General features: G+C 49.2%; 2 protein-coding genes across 6 annotated transcripts; one reads left to right on the top strand and one right to left on the bottom strand.

The window, feature by feature from the left end:
• Positions 1-73: 73 nt before the first annotated feature.
• Positions 74-5,750, bottom strand: Ift20 (intraflagellar transport 20). Of its 5 annotated transcripts, none has more exons than XM_028866897.2 (6): positions 5,527-5,750; positions 3,231-3,473; positions 2,970-3,098; positions 1,825-1,910; positions 842-945; positions 74-476 (listed from the first exon to the last, which is right to left on the bottom strand). In XM_028866897.2, the coding sequence occupies exons 2-6, from the start codon at positions 3,313-3,315 to the stop codon at positions 395-397; spliced, it is 486 nt and encodes a 161-aa protein (XP_028722730.1). In that variant the 5' UTR covers positions 3,316-3,473; positions 5,527-5,750; the 3' UTR covers positions 74-394. The 5 variants fall into 5 exon arrangements, with proteins under 5 accessions (XP_028722730.1, XP_037057160.1, XP_028722728.1 ...); XM_037201265.1 differs by having other exon boundaries at positions 3,244-3,276; positions 5,527-5,745; XM_028866895.2 differs by having other exon boundaries at positions 3,244-3,473; positions 5,527-5,744.
• Positions 5,751-5,875: 125 nt separating this feature from the next.
• Positions 5,876-17,001, top strand: Tnfaip1 (TNF alpha induced protein 1). Its single transcript, XM_028866893.2, has 7 exons — positions 5,876-6,031; positions 11,222-11,540; positions 12,519-12,688; positions 13,065-13,154; positions 13,231-13,283; positions 14,004-14,199; positions 16,280-17,001. Exons 2-7 carry the CDS (start codon positions 11,336-11,338, stop codon positions 16,514-16,516), a joined length of 951 nt encoding a protein of 316 aa, XP_028722726.1. The 5' UTR covers positions 5,876-6,031; positions 11,222-11,335; the 3' UTR covers positions 16,517-17,001.
• The last annotated feature ends 1,305 nt before the right edge of the window (positions 17,002-18,306 follow it).

Below are 18,306 nucleotides of genomic sequence, written 5' to 3'. Positions count from 1 at the left end.
TGGGGTTAGAAGAACACTGAGTTCTCAGAGGGGGTGCTAACACACACAGCACCAGAGAAGAAAGACCACGCCATTTGCTAATGGTATTTATTGCTTTTCATTGAGAGCCTTTTGAATTTACAAAAAAAAAAAAAAGAGAGAGAAAGGATCAAAGTTGACAGGCTGCTTAGTTTGTGCTGAGAATGCAAGAGGTGGGGCCCTGTGCTGCCCAGCCACTGTGGCTGGGCACTGTTTCCCAGCTGCCCCAGAGGTACCCCACACGGCAACACTGCCTCCTATACACTGCCATGACATACTTGGTCATCAGTCAAGTCACTGGAATGGTACAGAGGTTGTTTGTTTGTTTGTTTGGGTGCTTTTTTGCCTTCCTGCTATAAATAATGGAAATTTCAGTTCATTTCTGAAAAATAAATTGGTCAATAAATTCATTTTGTTCTGCTTCTACTTTACACAAAGCTTCATATTCAACCCGATACCTGAAAAACAAAATTGTTAGACACCCTGAAAAGAATGAAATCAAAACAAGACAATTCTTTGAGAGTATAGAGCTTTAAACAGTTGCAAGAAACGGTGAGCTATGGGGTCAAGGTGAGTGTGAAATGAGCAAAGCCCTCCTTAGAGCCCCCCAGGAGAACGCTCCATCCCTAGAGAAGGCACAGGAGCCAGTGCTCAGACTATGGGAGGTCTGGAGTTAACCAAGTCCCCACTTTGTTCTTATCAAATGTAATTTAATCTACAAGATCCTTAGTGACATGCTCCACCTGGGAAATGATGCAGAGAGACAAGCGGACGGAGAAGGGAACGGAGCCTGCGGCTGAGCACAGGCTCAGGGTGTGCTTACCTCTCCAGCTGCATTTTCTTTTCTGCTATCAGCGCCTGCAGTTGCTGCTGCTGGGCTTCCCTCTGCTTTGCTATGGACTTCAGCAAGTTCCGAGCACCAATGGCCTAAGAAACATTGCCAAAGAAGGCATGGTTTAAACTCAAAAGTCCTCCAAGATGGAGAGACCACTTGGAAGGAGGAAAGAGAGGAGCCCCGTGGTTTTAATGGCTAGTCAGGACTATTAACCCACTGATCCCAAAGTGCTTGGTGAAAAATGGCAAGAGGAAGTAGTCTGGTCTGCAAGTGTATGCAGTGGCCTATTGGGAGGCATCACTGATGCCTTTTACAAAGTCATCTGTACCAGACAATCTTTCATGTCTTCATTTATAAAAGGAGGGTAAACACCCACCAGTACTACCACGAAGATCAGAAGGAGTAACAAAGGTGCACTGGCCAGGCTGGAGAGAGGACTTGGTGGTTAAGAGCACTGATTGCTCTTGGAGAGGAGCCAGGTTCAGTTCTGCAGGCACCCGCATGGCGGCTCACAAGTATCTATAACTTCAGTTCCAGGGGATCCAACACCCTCTGACTTCCAAGGGCATAGACACCAGGCACACACGTAGTACACATACATACACGTAGGCAAAACAGTCACAGATTGATTTATGTAGGCACATAAATCAATCTAAAAATTTGGGGACTGGAAAAATGGTTCAGTCATTAAAAGCACCAACTGTGTTTGCAGAGGACCTAGGTTCAACTACCAGCACTCACAGCAACCATAACCAAACATTTCTAATTCTAGTTCCAGAGGATCTGATACCTTCTGGCTTCTAGACAAGCACATGTATGTGCACAGACATTCATGCAGACAAACATTCATCCACCACATGAAATCAGTCTTAAACATCTGTTAACACCTGTGTTAAATAAATGAGCTGACCAGCCCTACAATAAAGATGAGGCCAGCAGGGTTCCTGGCCAAGGCCAACTGCTGATCTTACCTTCATCTTCTCGTTCTCCGCTTCTTTCGCGAGCTGATCCACAAGCTCAATCAGACCACCCACTATTTTCTGAAACTGGCCAATTTCTTTGAGGGGAAGAACAAAACATTCTCATTAGTGTTCCTTGAAGGAGGGAGGGCAGAGCTAACTGCCCTTCTGTGTTACAGCAGCCTGGTGCCTACTAACCTAAGCCTGCCACCATTTGGTCTACCCTAGAGAAGAGGGACCAGTACCAGAGCTAGACTTTGAGCATGAGCTCCAGGGTGGACCCAACACTACCTCTCCCAGAAAGGACTGGCCAAAGACTCAACACAAGGTTTCAATAAAAGGTGGTGTGAGAATCCCCACCTGTAACCAGGCTGGTAGAAAGCTCACATCATTTAGGTGCCCCATTTCCCATTCACTTTTTCCAGTGCTCTTGGTATGCTGGAACCCTATTTCATTTTATGAAACTAGGCCAGAGAAGTGGCCCACAGCACACAGCAACCATTAAACTGGGAACAGATACCATAAAACCTGTCACAAAACCATGGCCCATAAATCTCTTGCTTCAGGCCCGAAACCCCAGTACTAGGGAGGTTGAGTTAGGAGAATCATGAGTTCGAGGCCAACACACAACATACATAGTGAACCCTTCAAAAAAGGGAAAGAGAACCCCTTGCTCCAGCTTAATCTGGCTTTTCCCCTGGCACTGGGCTGGCTTAGCAGCTGGGAAAGGGGCCTCCTAGAGATCTGAGGTTCAAAGGTCACCACTGTGCTGAGCTGCTCCTGGAGACCTCGGTTACCACCTCTAACTCCAAATAACACAGATCCTGCCACCAAGACTACTGTACCAAGAAATCAAATCGGAATATATAATTCCACTTCCCACCTCCAGTTAACTTTCTATCATAAATTTTAAGGTTGTTCATCTAAAACCGCCCACCCCCTCTCCCTCAGTCCAATGTGTTGCTTGGGACTAAATGTGGGACTCCATAGCAGCCTAAGAGGGCAAGCAGAGAAGGCTGGGTATGCATGGGATCCAGAAAGCAGGCTAAATCCAGGTAGCAAGCAACTCTGTTCTGCAGACCAAGAGTGACTGACGGTCAAGGTGGGGTAATGATTTGCCCAAGCAGAATGGCACCGTGTCTCCAAATGATACTCACTATCCACAAAATCCTTACACTCTTCCTTGAGCTCTATGGTCTGCTGGGTAACTTCTGGGTCCAACACCCGAAGCTTGTTCAGCTCATCAAAGTGCAGTCCTGCTTCCCCCAAGATGTCCTTGGCCATAGCTGCAAAGAAATCAGCCCCAGCCTGAATTTCATCCCAGACACCCAAGATAACCCAGGCTCTACCTCACCCCACTCCAGGCCCCAGATACCAATGTCAAGCCTCCTCACACTCCCCATTCCCTCTGCCTCCACCTCTCAGCCTCACCTGTTTCCCTTGAGGCTCCCTAGAGAAGTCCTGCTTTGAAGGGGTGACAGTGGAAGTCAGGAGGTATGGCATAGGAGCAAGGGTCAGGAAAGAGTAAAGTCCAGTTGCTTGTCACAGGCATCGTTCATTCAACACACATTGCTTGAGTGCCTACTACATGCCAACACTGCTAGATGCTGGGTGTAAAGATGAATGCAACATGGTGCCTGCCCTGGAGTAGCACAGTTTAGCTGGAGGAAAACAGACATGTAAACCTGAAAAACTATCACATTAGGTGATTTTACAGAAATATCACTAAGCCAACAGGAGAAAAAAAATGAAAACAGCAATTCACTTAGGTGCATCTGGCCTAAGCTGTGAGCCATAAGCACAGTTATAAATCCCCATTTACGTACCCCAAAAAGCTTTTCAAACACACGCACTGATATGACACACACACACACACACACACACACACAAGAAAACAAAATAACAAGTCTGGGTGAATTAAAAATTTTGAGTTAAAAGCCAGCTATGGTCAGGCAGGACCCTAATCCCAGCACTTGTGCCAGAGGACCACAGACACAAATTTAGGAGCAGCCTGGGCTACATACTAAGTTCCAGGTTATCCTGTGCTACTTAAGACCCTGTCTCAAAAAAGCAAACACACACACAGAAAAACAAAACAAAACCTGTCTTGTTGTGTTGTTCTCTTTAGACAAACAGTCTGAGTACTTAAGAGTTACCAGGGATTAACTGGACCAGGTGCCACAGGAAAGTTCATATAATGTGAGGATGCACACACCTATTCCAACTTCTAGCACCTCCTGAGTTTGCATGCTTTTGTTCAAAAAACTGTGGAATCCCTGCTCCAAGGACAGAGTGAACGCAATGTCTCTTGACAGACAGGAAGCAAATAACCACAAACTGATAAGAATATGAGGAACCAGGCAGTGGTGGGCACGCCTTTAATCCCAGCACTCGGGAGGCAGAGCCAGGCGGATCTCTGTGAGTTCGAGGGCAGCCTGGTCTACAGAGCGAGTTCCAGGAAAGGCGCAATGCTACACAGAGAAACCCTGTCTCTAAAAAAAACAAAACAAAACAAAAAAACAAACAAACAAACAAAAAAGAATATGAGGAACCGTGCTCAGTACTCTGTGAAGCCGCTGCAGGAGACCATAACTCAGTGGGCAGAGGGAGGTTAACAAAAGCCTACAGAAAAAAATAACAGGAGACCTAAACGTGCAAAAAAATCTTCTAAGAGAAGGTGGGAGAGAGGCATTCTGGGCAGCGGGAAAAGCACATGGGAAGATCCTGAAGCTAGAATTTGACACAAAGGTTGTTGTGATCAAAACGACAAGAGTCGACTTAACACTGGAGTGGGTGTTAAATGCTGGACAAGTCCCAGGAATGAACTTGGGTTTCTATAATGGTGTAACATCTGGTAGTGGATGCCAGCAGTGCTCATCGACCAGGTTTGGAAAGATCACTCACTGCCTCAGCCAACCGGAGGAAACAGGGAACAGCGGCACAGAGGCACACCTACCAGACTCTTCACTGTGAGCCTAGCATCTAAGCAGGTTGCCTGCAGGTAAGCGGCACTCCGTTAATGTTTGCGGAATGAATCAATGTGGAAACAGTAGGCTGTAACAGAAGAAAAGACTTGAAGCTGAAGACGAATTCAGAGCTGAGATGTTTTCTGAGTCGATAGAATTTAGTAACAGATTGCTTAATGCAGCCGTTTGGAGACGAGTGAAGAAAAGAGCCAAACACGATTGCCATGAATCTGGATTGGACCGAGTGTATGGCCGGAAAGGACAGATGAATGAGATGGGTAAGAAAGAGAGCTGCAGTGAAATGGTTCACAGGGGACTAACAGATCCCCACCTCACCCCCAGCTTCCCCCGCAAACATGGCCCGGGGCGGGGACTAAGTTCCCTAAGCACGAGGGCGGTAACTGGCTCTGCGCGCCCTGGCTCTCCCCGATCCGCAGGCACTAAGAACAGTTGGGGCTGTGGGGTGTGGGGACAGCCAGGCTGGCACAGTCAGGAGGCACTGGGCAGAGGACGTGGCTGTCGTTACTACGCTACCCTCCTGTCATGTCCGAGCCTCGGTTTCCCGGTGAGATCACAGGAAGCCGCGCGCGCTCTAGGGCTGAGCTGGGTGTAAACCCGCTCTCTTAAAAATTCCGAGGGTGGGACACCGCCGCTTTCGGCCTGGGCTTGCCAAGTCTCGGCGCGGGGCCACGTCGGCCTCCCCTCGTCCCCAGTCCACCGCGTCCCCCGACCTCAGATCCCCACATACCTGCCGACCCGCCTCGGCGGCGCGCTGCGGCGGCCCAGATGACTGTCAGTGGAAAGCTCTCTCCGGTAACCGCAACCGGCCGCTGCCACGGATACGGGACCTATTAGCCACACGTCACCCCGGACACCAAAACCACTGGCACCCGCCCACCCCGCAGTGCCCGCTGGGAAACAGAGGCAACCCGAGAGGAGCGGTCACTGCCCACGAGACCCAGAGGCCTTCGCGCCGGAAGCCGTCGGAAGTAGATGTGCTCTCACACCCGGAAGCGGAAAGGGGCCAAACCTCAGCGGATGCCCGACTCCACCGCCTGCCCGCGCGCTGTGCATGCCGGGCCTTGTAGTAATGTGTCTCGAGCCGAAAGGGCTGGGCTGGAGCTCCGGAGTCGGCGGGCGGGCGGGCGCAGGATGTGAGCTCACAGCTGAGATTGCAGGCAAGCAGCCACAGGCCAGAGGCAGCGCGGAGTCCGCTCGCCACTCGGCTGAGAGGAGAGGCGCCCCCGCGGACGGTGAGAGCCAGACGTTTTGAGTGCAGAGGGAAAGGACAGGACCTGCCGGGCCCCGGGCAAAAGGCACGGGGCGGCGCGCGGGGATAGAGTTCAGGTCCTCTCCTGGGCATGGGTGGCAGGCACCACGGATCTCGGTTTCCCAGAAGAGGAGGGGTGTGGCGGGAGAGAGGTGGGTTATCTCTTCATTTCCACGGAGGACCCTTTGGGTGAAGCCTAAGAGTCGCTCCCACGATTTCTGACCTTTCTAGCCAAAATCAGCCTTCCCACCCTCTGGCTGTCCATCGCGTCCTTCCTTTAGGACCCCGTCTTTACACCACCGCGATCTTTTGCCCTTTGTTCTGTTTTGCTTCCCATGAGGTTCTCTTAGAGACACGTGTAGGTCCCTAGCCTCAGGATCCCTGAGATCCATAGGCGAAGTCCAGAGGGAAGAGCACCGAGGCTGTTGGTGGAAACTTCGTCCTCTCAGAAATTTCTTTCTAGGGCGTCACCTGCCACTGGACTCTTGGAACTCATTGGCCTGGTGGAATCTGATCTGACGTCACCCAGGACTCTAAAGTGGCTGCTTTGTAGGAAAAGAATAGATCAGCTCCGGATTTTATTTCCTCCGTTGGCAAGCCTAGTCATTGAGTTTCTTTGATTTGGTAGAACGTGTATGTTTGTGCTTCCTTTGATTTGGGGGAAATAGGGATTGGACACAAAATGTGTGAGGAACTTGCTAAAACTTGTTAAGGGTCGACTTTTTTCTTTTGAGGTAGGGCAATTGCTCACCATTCTAGCATTCTCGTGTTACTTACTGTCAGTCTCCTGGGGCTCATTTCATGCGTATTCCATCAATGAAGCAAATAAGCCACCAAAAGGATGTATTACTTCACACAGCACCACCCTAGCCTTTCCCCGGACCATTCCAGGCACATACCTAGGGCTTTTCAGGAACAGTTTTAGTCTAACAAGCTGATATATATTGAATACTTAAAAGTGTGCCATTCTTGTTTGAGGAACAGCAGTCAGGGTTTCACCTGTAAGGCATGAGGCTAACAGTAATCCACCGAGTGTTCTGGGATTTAAAGAGTTGGATCCCACTTTGGGGGTTTCTGTTTCTGTCTCCAGCCTTGCTTCTGTGACCCATGCCTTCATCATCTCTTGTCTAGACCGCTGCTTTCTCTGATCTTTCCACTTCCTCTCATGCACCTTTGCAGTCCTACACAGCATCCGGTTGTCCGTGGAGACTATAAAATCAGATCGTATCACTCCCCTGCTTAAAGCCTTCCAGTCAGTTCCCAAAGTATATTTTAATTCACATAAAACCCAGTTCTTCATGATCACGTAGTGCTGGCTTTCTCTGGCTCTCCATCAGACCACCTTCCCCTTCTTCCTGTCTACCAGCTACCATGTCCCTACTCTTCCTAAAACTTGTTCCTTTTTAGCAATTTGTGTGTGTGGTGGTTTTGCCTGCATGTTGTGCCTGGTGCCCACAAAGACCAGAAGAGGGCATCAGATCCCCTAGAACTGGAGTTATAGACCACTGTGAGCCACTATATGAGTGCTATGACTTGAACGTAGGTCGTCTGGGAGGCTCTTAACTGCTGATCCATCTCTCCAGCCCCATAAAACTTGTTACATTTTTAAAAAATCTAAGTGTACATGTGTGTGCCTGAGTGTATATATGTATACCGTGTGCATGCAGCAAAGGCCAGAAGAGGGTACCAGATCCCCTGGAACAGGAGTTCGATTATTGTGAGCCTGTTGATAAGTGGGTGCTGGGAACTGTACCCGGGTCTTCTGCAAGGGGAATACATGTCCTTACCACTGAGCCATCCCTTCTGCCTCTAAACTTTGTTTCAAACAGGAGCTTTGCACTTGCTGTCTAGAATACACTGTCGGACCTTAGCTGAAATGCCATCTTCCCTTGGTCTCAAGCCTCAGCCTGATAATTCTCAGGTCATGCTGATATTCTCAGTTACATCAATCGCCTATATAACTGTGTGCTTCTTTGTCCTTGTTTATAGTCTGTCTTCTAGTTTGTGTTTTTGTTTTTGTTTGAGACAAGGTTTCTCTGCATAGCCTTGGCTGCCCTGGAACTCACTACATACGCCAGGCTAGCCTGGAACTTCTAAGTACTAGGATTAAAGGCATGTGTCATTATGTCCAGCTAGTCTGTCTTCTTCTAGTAGAGTGTTAAGTTCCATGAGAGCAGGACTCTTTTGTATTTGTTCTTTTCTATTTCCAGTGTCTGACACATAGTAGGAGCATAATAAATGACAACTTTATTGAGATAAAATATATACCCAATGCCTGGAATATTCCCTGCCACATACTTAACATGCAGTGAGTTTAGCTATGATACTTTTTCTTTGGTGAATGAATATTATTGATATTATTTTTATGTTTTTAAATTTTTAAATTTTTTTTTTTTTTTTTACTTTATGTGTATGGGTATTTTGCCTTCATATTATCTGTATACCATATGTGCAGTGCCCATAGAGGCCAAAATACAGCATCAGAATCCCCTGGAACTGGTGTTACAAATGGTTGTGACCTGCTATGTCAGCCTGGGAATTGAACCTAGGTCCCCCAGAAGAGCAGCTGGTGCTCACAACAGCTGAACCACCTCTTCAGTATGTGACTTTTTATTATTGCTATATTCTTTTGTTTTTTAAAGACAGAGATCCTGCTGTTTGGCCCAGGTTGGCTTCTGTCTCATTCTGTAATCCAGGCAAGGCTTGGACTTGACATCTTCTTGAATGCTTGCTAGTGTTATAGGTGTATACCACTGTACCTCACAGTACCTAATAATAGTCAGAGTTTTTGTTTGTTTGTTCTTGAGGCAGAGTCTCTTGTATCCCAGGCTGGTCCCAAACTCTCTAGGCAGCTGAGAAACTCATGGTCTTTCTGCCTCCACAGGCCTATATTTGGATTATAGGCAAGAGCTGCCATATTTAGTTTATGCTAGTGGGAATCAAACCTAGAGCTCATACATGCTAGACAAGCATTCTACATTAAACTACAACTTAGTCTTTCTTTTTTCCCTTGAGACTGGGTCTCTGTAGTCCAGACTGTTTCAGCCTTCCAAGTACTGGATCGTAGGTGTGAACCACCACCCTTGGCCACAACATTACAGCCAGGGTGGTGGCACACACATTTAATCTCAGCACTGTGGAGGCAGAGGCAGGTGGAGCTCTGTGAATTTGAGGTCAGCCTAGTTTACATATCGAGTTCCAGAGCAATCAGGGGTACACAATAGAGAGACCTTGTTTCAAAAAACCATTATCACCATCATTGTAATACAATTATCCCTCCATGTCTGTGTGGCATTGACTCTAGGTTCTTTGCAAATACCCAAATCTGAGGATGCTCAAGTCCATTACATTAAGTGTTGTCATATTTACATATAATCCATGCACATCCTGAATTTCTTCTGTCATCTCTGGATTATTTAAAATATCTAATACTATGTAAATGTATGAAGTATGACACAATAGTTATATCTATATGTATACAAATAGTTGTTACATTGTGATGTTTAGGAAATGTTAGCCACAGTAAATCTGTACTCATTCAGTAAAGACATAATTTGTTTGTTTGTTTGTTTTTGATACAAGGTCTCTCTGTGTAGTCCAATTCCCAGGAACCATGAGGTGGCTCACAACCATCTATAGTGGGATCTGATGCCCTCTTCTGGCATAAAGTTGTACATGCAGATAGATCACTCACATTAAAAAAAAGAAAAAAAAAAAGAATTTAGAATATAAATAACAACAACAAAACCAGAATGCAAGCCAAGAGCACAAACCAACTTTTCCTTTAATCATTTCTTTGGTTTCTGAACTGTTAGTTTTACTTTCTACATTCCTTAATCATTTTTAGTATTATCATCATGTCTTTTCTCCCCATTCTTGGTGGGAAGGAAAGGAAGAGAGATAGGGCTTTCAGGAAAAAGCAGCAAAATAGCCTTCCTGTGTTCTGCCTTGACAAAATGGTGACAATTACAGGAACTTGGGGCAAAGCTGATGCCAAGAAAGGGGAAGGTCAGGAAACCCCGTGGGAGCCCAGGTAACCCCTGCCAAGCTCCCAGGCTGGCTGCCTCCAAAGCTGGCCCTCTCCAACCTCTCTTAGAACCATACTCGTGTTCTTCCTAGACCCAGGCTTTCTTTGGCTGGTGCTAACCTGAGTCTTGGAGCGGGCTACTCCTGAGACAGGAAATGTATCCTGTCCTTCTGGCTCCTGGGAAACTCCTAGGCTGGCTACATTCCCCAGTTGGTTAGTCAAGAAGTCTGGAGTTCTGGGAGTCTTGGGAAAACATTTTCTGAAGTCTGTATGGTGGATCCCAGGGTGATCTATTTATCTGGCTCTTAGTTCTACGGGTTTTCCTTGCAACTCAAAGCAGAGCTGAGCCTAGAGGGAGTTTATGCCCCCAGACCTGGCTCCTGGTACCGTGAGAACAGCGTAGGGGTCATTCTTGCTGTCACCCAGGATCCTAATTTGCCTTCTATTGCTGCGATAAAACATGTGACCAAAAGCAGATCAGGGAGGAAAGTTTATTTGGCTCACATGTCCCAGGTCCCAGTTCTTCACTGAGAGAAGTTGGGGAAGGAACTGGTGACAGGAACCTGAGGATAGGAACTGAAGCAAAGCCCATAGAGGAATGCTACTTACTGGCTTGCCCAGCCTGCTTGCTTGCTTGCTACCCGCCCCCTACGCCCCCCACCCCTGAGACAGGGTTTCTCGGTAAAGCTTTGGAACCTGTCCTGGAACTCACTTTGTAGACCAGGCTGGCCTCAAACTCTTAGAGATCCGCCTGGCTCTGCCTCCTGAGTGCTGGGATTAAAGGTGTGCGCCGCCACTCCTCCACCCCCCGGCCCAGCCTGCTTTCTTACACCATCCAGGATCACCTGCCCAGGGATGGATGGCACTGCCCACCCCCCATCATTAATCAAGAAAATGCCCCCGCAGACTTGCCTCCAGGCCAATAGATAGAGGCATTTTTCTCAGTTAAGGTTTTCTTCCCAGATGATTTTAGCTTGTGTCAAGTTGACAGAAAACTGACCAGCACAGCCAGGAACTCAGCCTCTGCTTGGGAGTGCATGGGCTTATCTAGGAAGTAAACTGTGTCAGAGTTCCTACTGCTGTCCCCTCCTCCCTTGTGACCTCTACTCTGCTGACTTCCGTGTTCTCTCTACCTCTTGCTTCCAGCACTGAGAGTATGAGGCCCTGGCCTCTGTGGGCCACTCATTCGTGACTACTTCCACCACGGCAGAGCCTTCCAAGCCTACCTCCTGCCGTGTGGTGATCTACCTGCAGCGGGAGATGTCAGGGGACACCTGTCTGTGCCCAGCCTCAGGGGCCAAGCCCAAGATAAGTGGCTTCAAGGGAGGCGGGCTGGGCAACAAGTATGTGCAGCTCAATGTGGGCGGCTCCCTGTACTACACTACGGTGCGGGCCCTCACTCGGCATGACACCATGCTCAAGGCCATGTTCAGTGGGCGCATGGAGGTGCTGACCGACAAAGAAGGTGAGCCACTATATCGGGGCATGCTGGGCAAGGGAGGGGAGGAGGGGCAGCCTGAGGTGACTTCAGGGCAGGGCTTAAGCTCAATAGATCCAGAATCTGTAGCTTTTCCTCTTCATTTCTTACAAGTCTTAACAGAGCTTCAGAATTCCTTGAAATTGTCCACAGAATGCTGTATGTCTATGTATCATCTAGAGGAAAAAGTTCATACTTAAAAAATATCCAGGCTGGGTGTGGTGGCACACGTCTGTAGCACTAGTACTTAGAGGTGGGGACAGGAGAATCGGAATTTGAAGCCAGCCTTAGGTTACAAGAAACTGTCTCAAGAAAAAAAAAATATTTTTTTCCAAATAGAATCCAGGAATGCTGGCACATGTTTATAATCCCAACACTCAGGAGGTTGACACAGTTCAATCTCAAATTTGAGGCTAACGCAGATAACTTAGCAAGATCCTGTTTCAAAAGCTGACATATGGGTCAGGCATGGTGGCGCACGCCTTTAATCCCAGCACTTGGCAGAGCCAGGCAGATCTCTTGTGAGTTCGAGGCCAGGCTGGTCTACAAAGTGAGTTCCAGGACAGCTAAGGCTACACACACACACAAAAAAAAGCTGACATATATATCCAAATAAGTAAGATTGTCATAAACACAGTACAGCCTGGGCAGTGGGCAAAAGGTAAGCAGACTGGTGATTTCTGTATTACCTGGGAGACCTGAGTACCCCCAAGCTTAGACATCCAGTCCTCCACAGCGCCCTGAAGACCTGTATCTTCTCAGGGACACAGGAGTTCCTGGACTCCGGATAGGAAGAGCAGCACAGACCTGAGGCCTCGGTCTCTGCATCCCTGGCCTGGGCTCTGCATTCTCATGTAGCACCTTTCCTTGCATGCTGCTTCCTGCCTGCCTCTCAGGTGGCCTCTGCCTGCATCAGACACAGCTGGAGGCTAACAGTAATCCTGTGGGATCCCTCTAAATCTCTAGGCTGGATCCTCATAGACAGATGTGGAAAGCACTTTGGCACCATCTTGAATTATCTCCGAGATGACACCATCACCCTCCCTCAAAACCGGCAAGAGATCCAGGAATTGATGGCTGAAGCAAAATATTACCTCATTCAAGGGCTGGTGAACATGTGCCAGACTGCACTGCAGGTACAGGAAGAGCTGGTGGCTTAATGAGGCTGGGACTTGTCCCTCTGGGGACATTAGGTTTGGCTCCTGTAAAGCTGTGTTGGAAATGAGGTTGATGAGTCCAGATCCAGCTAGAACAATGAGGTGCTGCCCAGGCCCCGCAGACTGCTGCTAAGTATTCCTGCACGGCAGCACAAGCAGGCTGGGCCTCTAGTCCATTCGCTTAGATGGCGGAGCTCCAGATTCTCTGCTTACTGGCTGGCAGTATCTGTTACCAAGAATGTCATGATCTGTCGACCTCCTTACCAGGCAGGGGGTGACTGTGGCCGAAGGCCTGGGGAGGGACCTGGCCAGCATTAGATCCTAAAGGCAGCTTTCTGCTCTGTGTGTCACCCAGGACAAGAAAGACTCCTACCAGCCTGTGTGCAACATCCCCATCATCACATCCCTGAGAGAGGAGGACAGGCTCATCGAATCTTCCACAAAGGTACTGGGCACTCTGAGGGCCTCGGCCTGGGGACCCCAGGCTCCTGGCCGAGCCCTTACTCTTTCTTCCCTCACAGCCTGTGGTGAAGCTGCTGTACAACAGGAGCAATAACAAGTACTCATACACCAGGTACGGCGGGCATCTGTCTCCGCGAGGGCCCGGGGAGGGTGGCAGAAGCAGCCCAAGGGCTGAGCAGCCAGCCGGTTCTGGGCAGGAGGCCAAGGGAATTCAGATTCCCGACACACCTAACACGGAGCTGGGTGTTGAAACCACCTTTGCTGAGGGCAATGAACAGAAATAGAAGGGAACTCAGGACAGAACAAGGCCCTGGGGATTTGTTACACAGCCTGGTTGGGCTGTAGATGATAAAACGTGAAGCATGCCTGTAACGTGTCATATCGGGAGCACGCCAGGGATTTCCATCCCCTTTGTCTTGGTGGTGGAGAGGGGTGCTAGGAAGTCGTAAACCAAGTCCTCCTGAAGCCTGTGCTCCGCACTAACCAGGATTGGGTTAGATAGACCCAGGCTTGGCTCTAGGCTCTTGTGGTCCCCTGTGGACACTGCATCACCCACCCCACAGCAGAAGAACGCTGTCTCCTGTAGAGCAGTGAGGGACCCCTTCTTCCAGGCTTGGGGAGGGGTCATTCTTCCCCTGAGTGCTCTTGCTGTAAATGAGAGCCAGTTCCACCCTTGTCTCTCACAGGCCTCAGTCCTACAAGTTCCTTTCTGCCTCCATCTTGTCTTCATCTTAGCATGGTGGGCAGGGGGGTGGCGAACCCAGAATGTCCCACCAGCCCTCCATTGTGCTGGAACCTCATTCCAGGCCTGCTGGCCCTTGTGGTTTTTCAGCAACTCTGATGATCACCTGCTGAAAAACATTGAACTGTTTGACAAGCTGTCCTTGCGCTTCAATGGCCGCGTGCTCTTCATCAAGGACGTCATTGGTGATGAAATCTGCTGCTGGTCTTTCTATGGCCAGGGTCGTAAGCTGGCAGAGGTGTGCTGCACCTCCATCGTGTATGCCACCGAGAAGAAGCAGACCAAGGTATGGCTTTCCTCTGTGGGACAGAGTACACAGACTCCAGGGCGGAGAACTGGTCCTGCCCTAGTGCACCCTTCCCACAGCAACCGAAGGGCCACAGGGACTTTCCCAAACATGGTATGATGGTGCCACGTAGGACAGAGCCAGAACAGAGGGGTTGGGAATGGTCAGAAACTGGTAGCACTGCTGAGAAGCAGGCCACTGACCACCCAGAACCTTCTGGGTCCTGGAAGGACCAGGTCTCTGAGGTTGTCACAACTCAGTTGCAGTTCTGGCCCCACCACTTCTCAGTTGTCTGACCTGCGGGAGCCATTTCAACCACACCGGTCTGTTCTCCTGCTTGCAGACATGGGAATGAGAGTCTGAGTGTAGCCTCCGACTCATGGCAAAGGTACGACTCAGAAACAGCAGTCTAGTGTGGCTTCCCACTTCAACACTGCTCTTGCAGCCAGCCTATGGAATGACCTCACAGTGCAGAGGAACACAAGTCACCTTTCAGTTTTACTTTTTCTGTTTGAAACAGGGTCAGTCAAGTGCAGGCTGGAGCCTGCTACATAACCTAGTAGGTTGGCCACAAACATGGCCTTCCTCCTGCCTCAGCCTGGTAGTACTAGGGTTACAGGTATACTCCACTATTGTCAGCTGTGTGAATTCCTTCATAGGGACAGTTTACATACTCAGCTCCTCCCTTTCTGCAGAGGCCAGCGGGTGTCTCCCTAGAGTCTATACTTGGAGACAGTGGAGTTGTACTGGGTGGAGTACCAGGCAGATTATCTGGGAAGTGAAGGGGAATTAAGGGTTCAAGCGTCCAGACCCAAGAACCTTAGCCCCAGTCTGCCACACTGCCTCAGGCCGAGTGCTCTGCTGCGGGCTGTCCAAAGGGCAGCTTATGTGAGGTGGCAGTCTTTGGCAGTGGGTGTGTGGGGCGGGGGTGTGACATGGAGTTAAGCCAAGAGGCTGTGACAGTAGAGCAGGATTCAGGGCCTGAGGAACAGCAGAGGTGGCGGTGCCTCTCTTCTCCCCAGGGGCTCTCTTCTTCCGTGACCCCCTCCCCGTCACACCCCAGCTGGGGCCATTCTCTCCACTTGAGGTGAAGGCACAGGAGCTCAGTGTGACAGATGTGCTACAATTTTGGGGTCCTGATCTCTTTCTTCCACATTGAACCTGGGGGGGGGGGCTTTCAGGATCAGAAAAGCAGCGGAACTGCTTATCAGAGCGACTTCTTTATTACTGCATTTGTCTGTGTGGGTGGGGGACAGACAGGACAGCCTGGAGACTTCTCTCCATTTAGGTTCCACTATTTGGGTCCTGGGGTCAAACTCTGATCATCAGGACCTGGTGGCAAGCACCTTTAATTTACCATCTGCGCCATCGTCCCTGCGCCCCCACTGCTTTATTGAGACAGGACTTCACTAGGTAGGCTGGTTTCAAACTCTCCATCCTCCTGCCTCAGCATCCCAGGTAGCAGGGATTACAGATGGGTACCACCCAGCCTGGCTAAGCAGCTGCTTTTTATTATGTGTTTGGTTGTTTACTGTGTCAGGCTATTCACTGAGCTAAAGAATGTATGTCTTTCTTCTGATGCTGACAAATCTCAAGAGGTGTTAGCTCAGTTTGGCAGGCAAACCTGGAATCCCAGTACCCAGAAGACTGAGGTGGGAGGATTCTGAGTCTGGACAGCTTGGGCCATAAGGAGACCCTGCCTAAAAATAAATAAATATATAAATAAACAAATAAATAAATAAACAAATAAGAGAGAGAGAGAGAGAGAGAAAGAAGCAATTGATAACACTTTACACACATAGAAACTGCATCCAGAAAGCTCAGGCCTAAGACCTAGCACCTTGCCCATGGAGTTGTTTGTACCTGCACATACCTACGATACTAATCTTCAGTTGTGGAGTGGGGTAGGGATCCAGGGGGTATGTTAATCTATATTCTCCTGTCCCCTGATGCTCCCCTTGTTAGCTAGGCAGCTACCTGACTTCTAAGTTAGGAGGCTTCATGGAAGAGACAAGGTCAAGAGCACTAACTTGTTTCCTTGAGAAATGAAGCCTCACTCCATCTTGTTCCTTCTCCCCAGGTGGAATTCCCAGAGGCCCGAATCTATGAGGAGACACTCAATGTCCTACTCTATGAGACCCCTCGAGTCCCTGACAATTCCTTGCTAGAGGCCACAAGTCGGAGCCGCAGCCAGGCTTCCCCCAGTGAAGATGAGGATACCTTTGAACTGCGGGACCGTGTCCGCCGCATTCACGTCAAGCGCTATAGCACTTACGATGACCGGCAACTTGGCCACCAGTCTGCTCATCGAGACTAATGAGACCTTTAGGAAGTCAGCACAAGGAGCCATGTCTGCTGTCCTGTGGAACACACCCCATTGGCCACCCTATGCTGCTCCTGCTAGCTGGGAGCCTGCTTTAGCAAGTAGCGGAGCCAGGCCCTGCTTGGGAGATCAGGGAGCCCAGCAGAGGAAAAGCCACATTGTCTTACCTGGTCCTCCTCCCCCATCAGATGCCACCCCACTTCCTGCCCGACAGGGAGCTACTTCTGCTCCAGGGTGAGTGCACTGACTTCCACCTCCTGCCAAGAACATTCCCCGGGCCCTTGGCTGAGTGCTCCTTTCCCCTGCTGAAAGCTCCTTCAGTCCCTCAGCTGAGGCCCATGGGAACAGCTTTGTTCTGCTGGAAAGGAGGCTTCTGGGGCTGCAAGGACCCAGTTTGGAACAGAAAGGGCAGCCTTTTTTTTTTCTAAGATGTTTAAGCATAGGTATGGCCTGATTTTTTTTTTTTTGTTATTGTTGTTGTTTTTAAATCTAGATGTTAGCATGGTGGCCTTGCCTATAATCCCAGCTATGGAGAGGCTGAGGTAGGATAAAAGGTTGTAGGCTAGCCTGGACAACTTAGCAAGACTCTGTCTCAATATAAAGTTTTAAAAAGAGGGCTAGTGGCATAGCTTAGTGATAGAATACTTACCTAGTACGAGTGAGGCCCTGGGTTCAATCCCCAGTACGGCCACACACACGAAGTCTCTAGGAAATGACTAGTTCCTAGTCTGATGAGAGACAACCTAGGACTAAGCATTTGTCACCCTGCGGGATGCCAGGCCCCCACCTAGACAGGTCCCTGCCCACCCACCCAGCCCCCACACTCCACCCTTTTCAATGCCCTAGGACTCATCTTTAAAGCACTTTGTATATCTGTCATTCAGGAGCCTATTCTGCCTTGACCCAAAGCTTTTTCTGACACTAATCCCCTCCTACAGAATCTGAGAGAAGGGATAAAGAAGCAGTTAGCCAGGTGTGCTGGCATATGCTATAATGCCAGCACTCAAAGGCTGAGGCAGGAGGATCATAAGTTTGAGACCAGTCTGTGCTATGTAGTTAAAGTTCCAGGCTAGCCTGGGCTACATAGAGAGACTTTGTCTCAAGAAAAAAGCAAACTGACTAGCTTTGGCTTTGTCAATGTGACTGGCCAGCCCAAAGAACACCCAACAGGGAAGGATGCCCAAGATGAGACCGTGGTTTTAATAGCTCCCTATGGGAAAAGATACCTCACCCCCTGTAGGGCCAAATCACTGACTCAGACCTAACACGATCGTTTGCTTTGGGTCTCATACTTGGGTATGCTCAGCTCTAAGACATGTTCTCCCCACAGTCCATAAATCAAAAGCTGTGCTGCGGGCCCAAAACACAAGCTGCAGCAGGAGGCTGTGGAGCAAACTCTTGGAGCCCCATGCTGCCAGTACTGCCCACAGATGTGGCCCAGGCTTGGCCATACTTTTGCCCAGCTCCTGACATCATGTTTTGGTTTCTGTTCTGGCTCTGGTGGTGGTTCTGTTTGGTGATGAGGCTCCAAATACATAGGAACCAGGGCAACTTAAGCCTTTTTAAAGGCCCAAATTTCTTTTGGGTCACTTGATCATAGAAGTACCAAGGTCTAGACTAGACATGAATTATTCCTCTGGGCTTTGGTTTTCCTCCCCTTCTTTGCTGGTTCTTGGCCCTCTTAACTGGATTCTTTCCAGAGGAATGTTGTCACTGGAGAGAGCTGTTTGCAAGCCTGACAAAGTGTGTGGCCATCAGCAGCAGTGCTCAGGAAGGAACACAGG

Source organism: Peromyscus leucopus, chromosome 8b (assembly GCF_004664715.2).
Source record: "Peromyscus leucopus breed LL Stock chromosome 8b, UCI_PerLeu_2.1, whole genome shotgun sequence".
NCBI classification, from domain to species: Eukaryota; Metazoa; Chordata; class Mammalia; order Rodentia; family Cricetidae; genus Peromyscus; species Peromyscus leucopus.
Note: the sequence above shows the minus strand (reverse complement) of the source record. Positions and strands in the feature narration are given on the sequence as shown.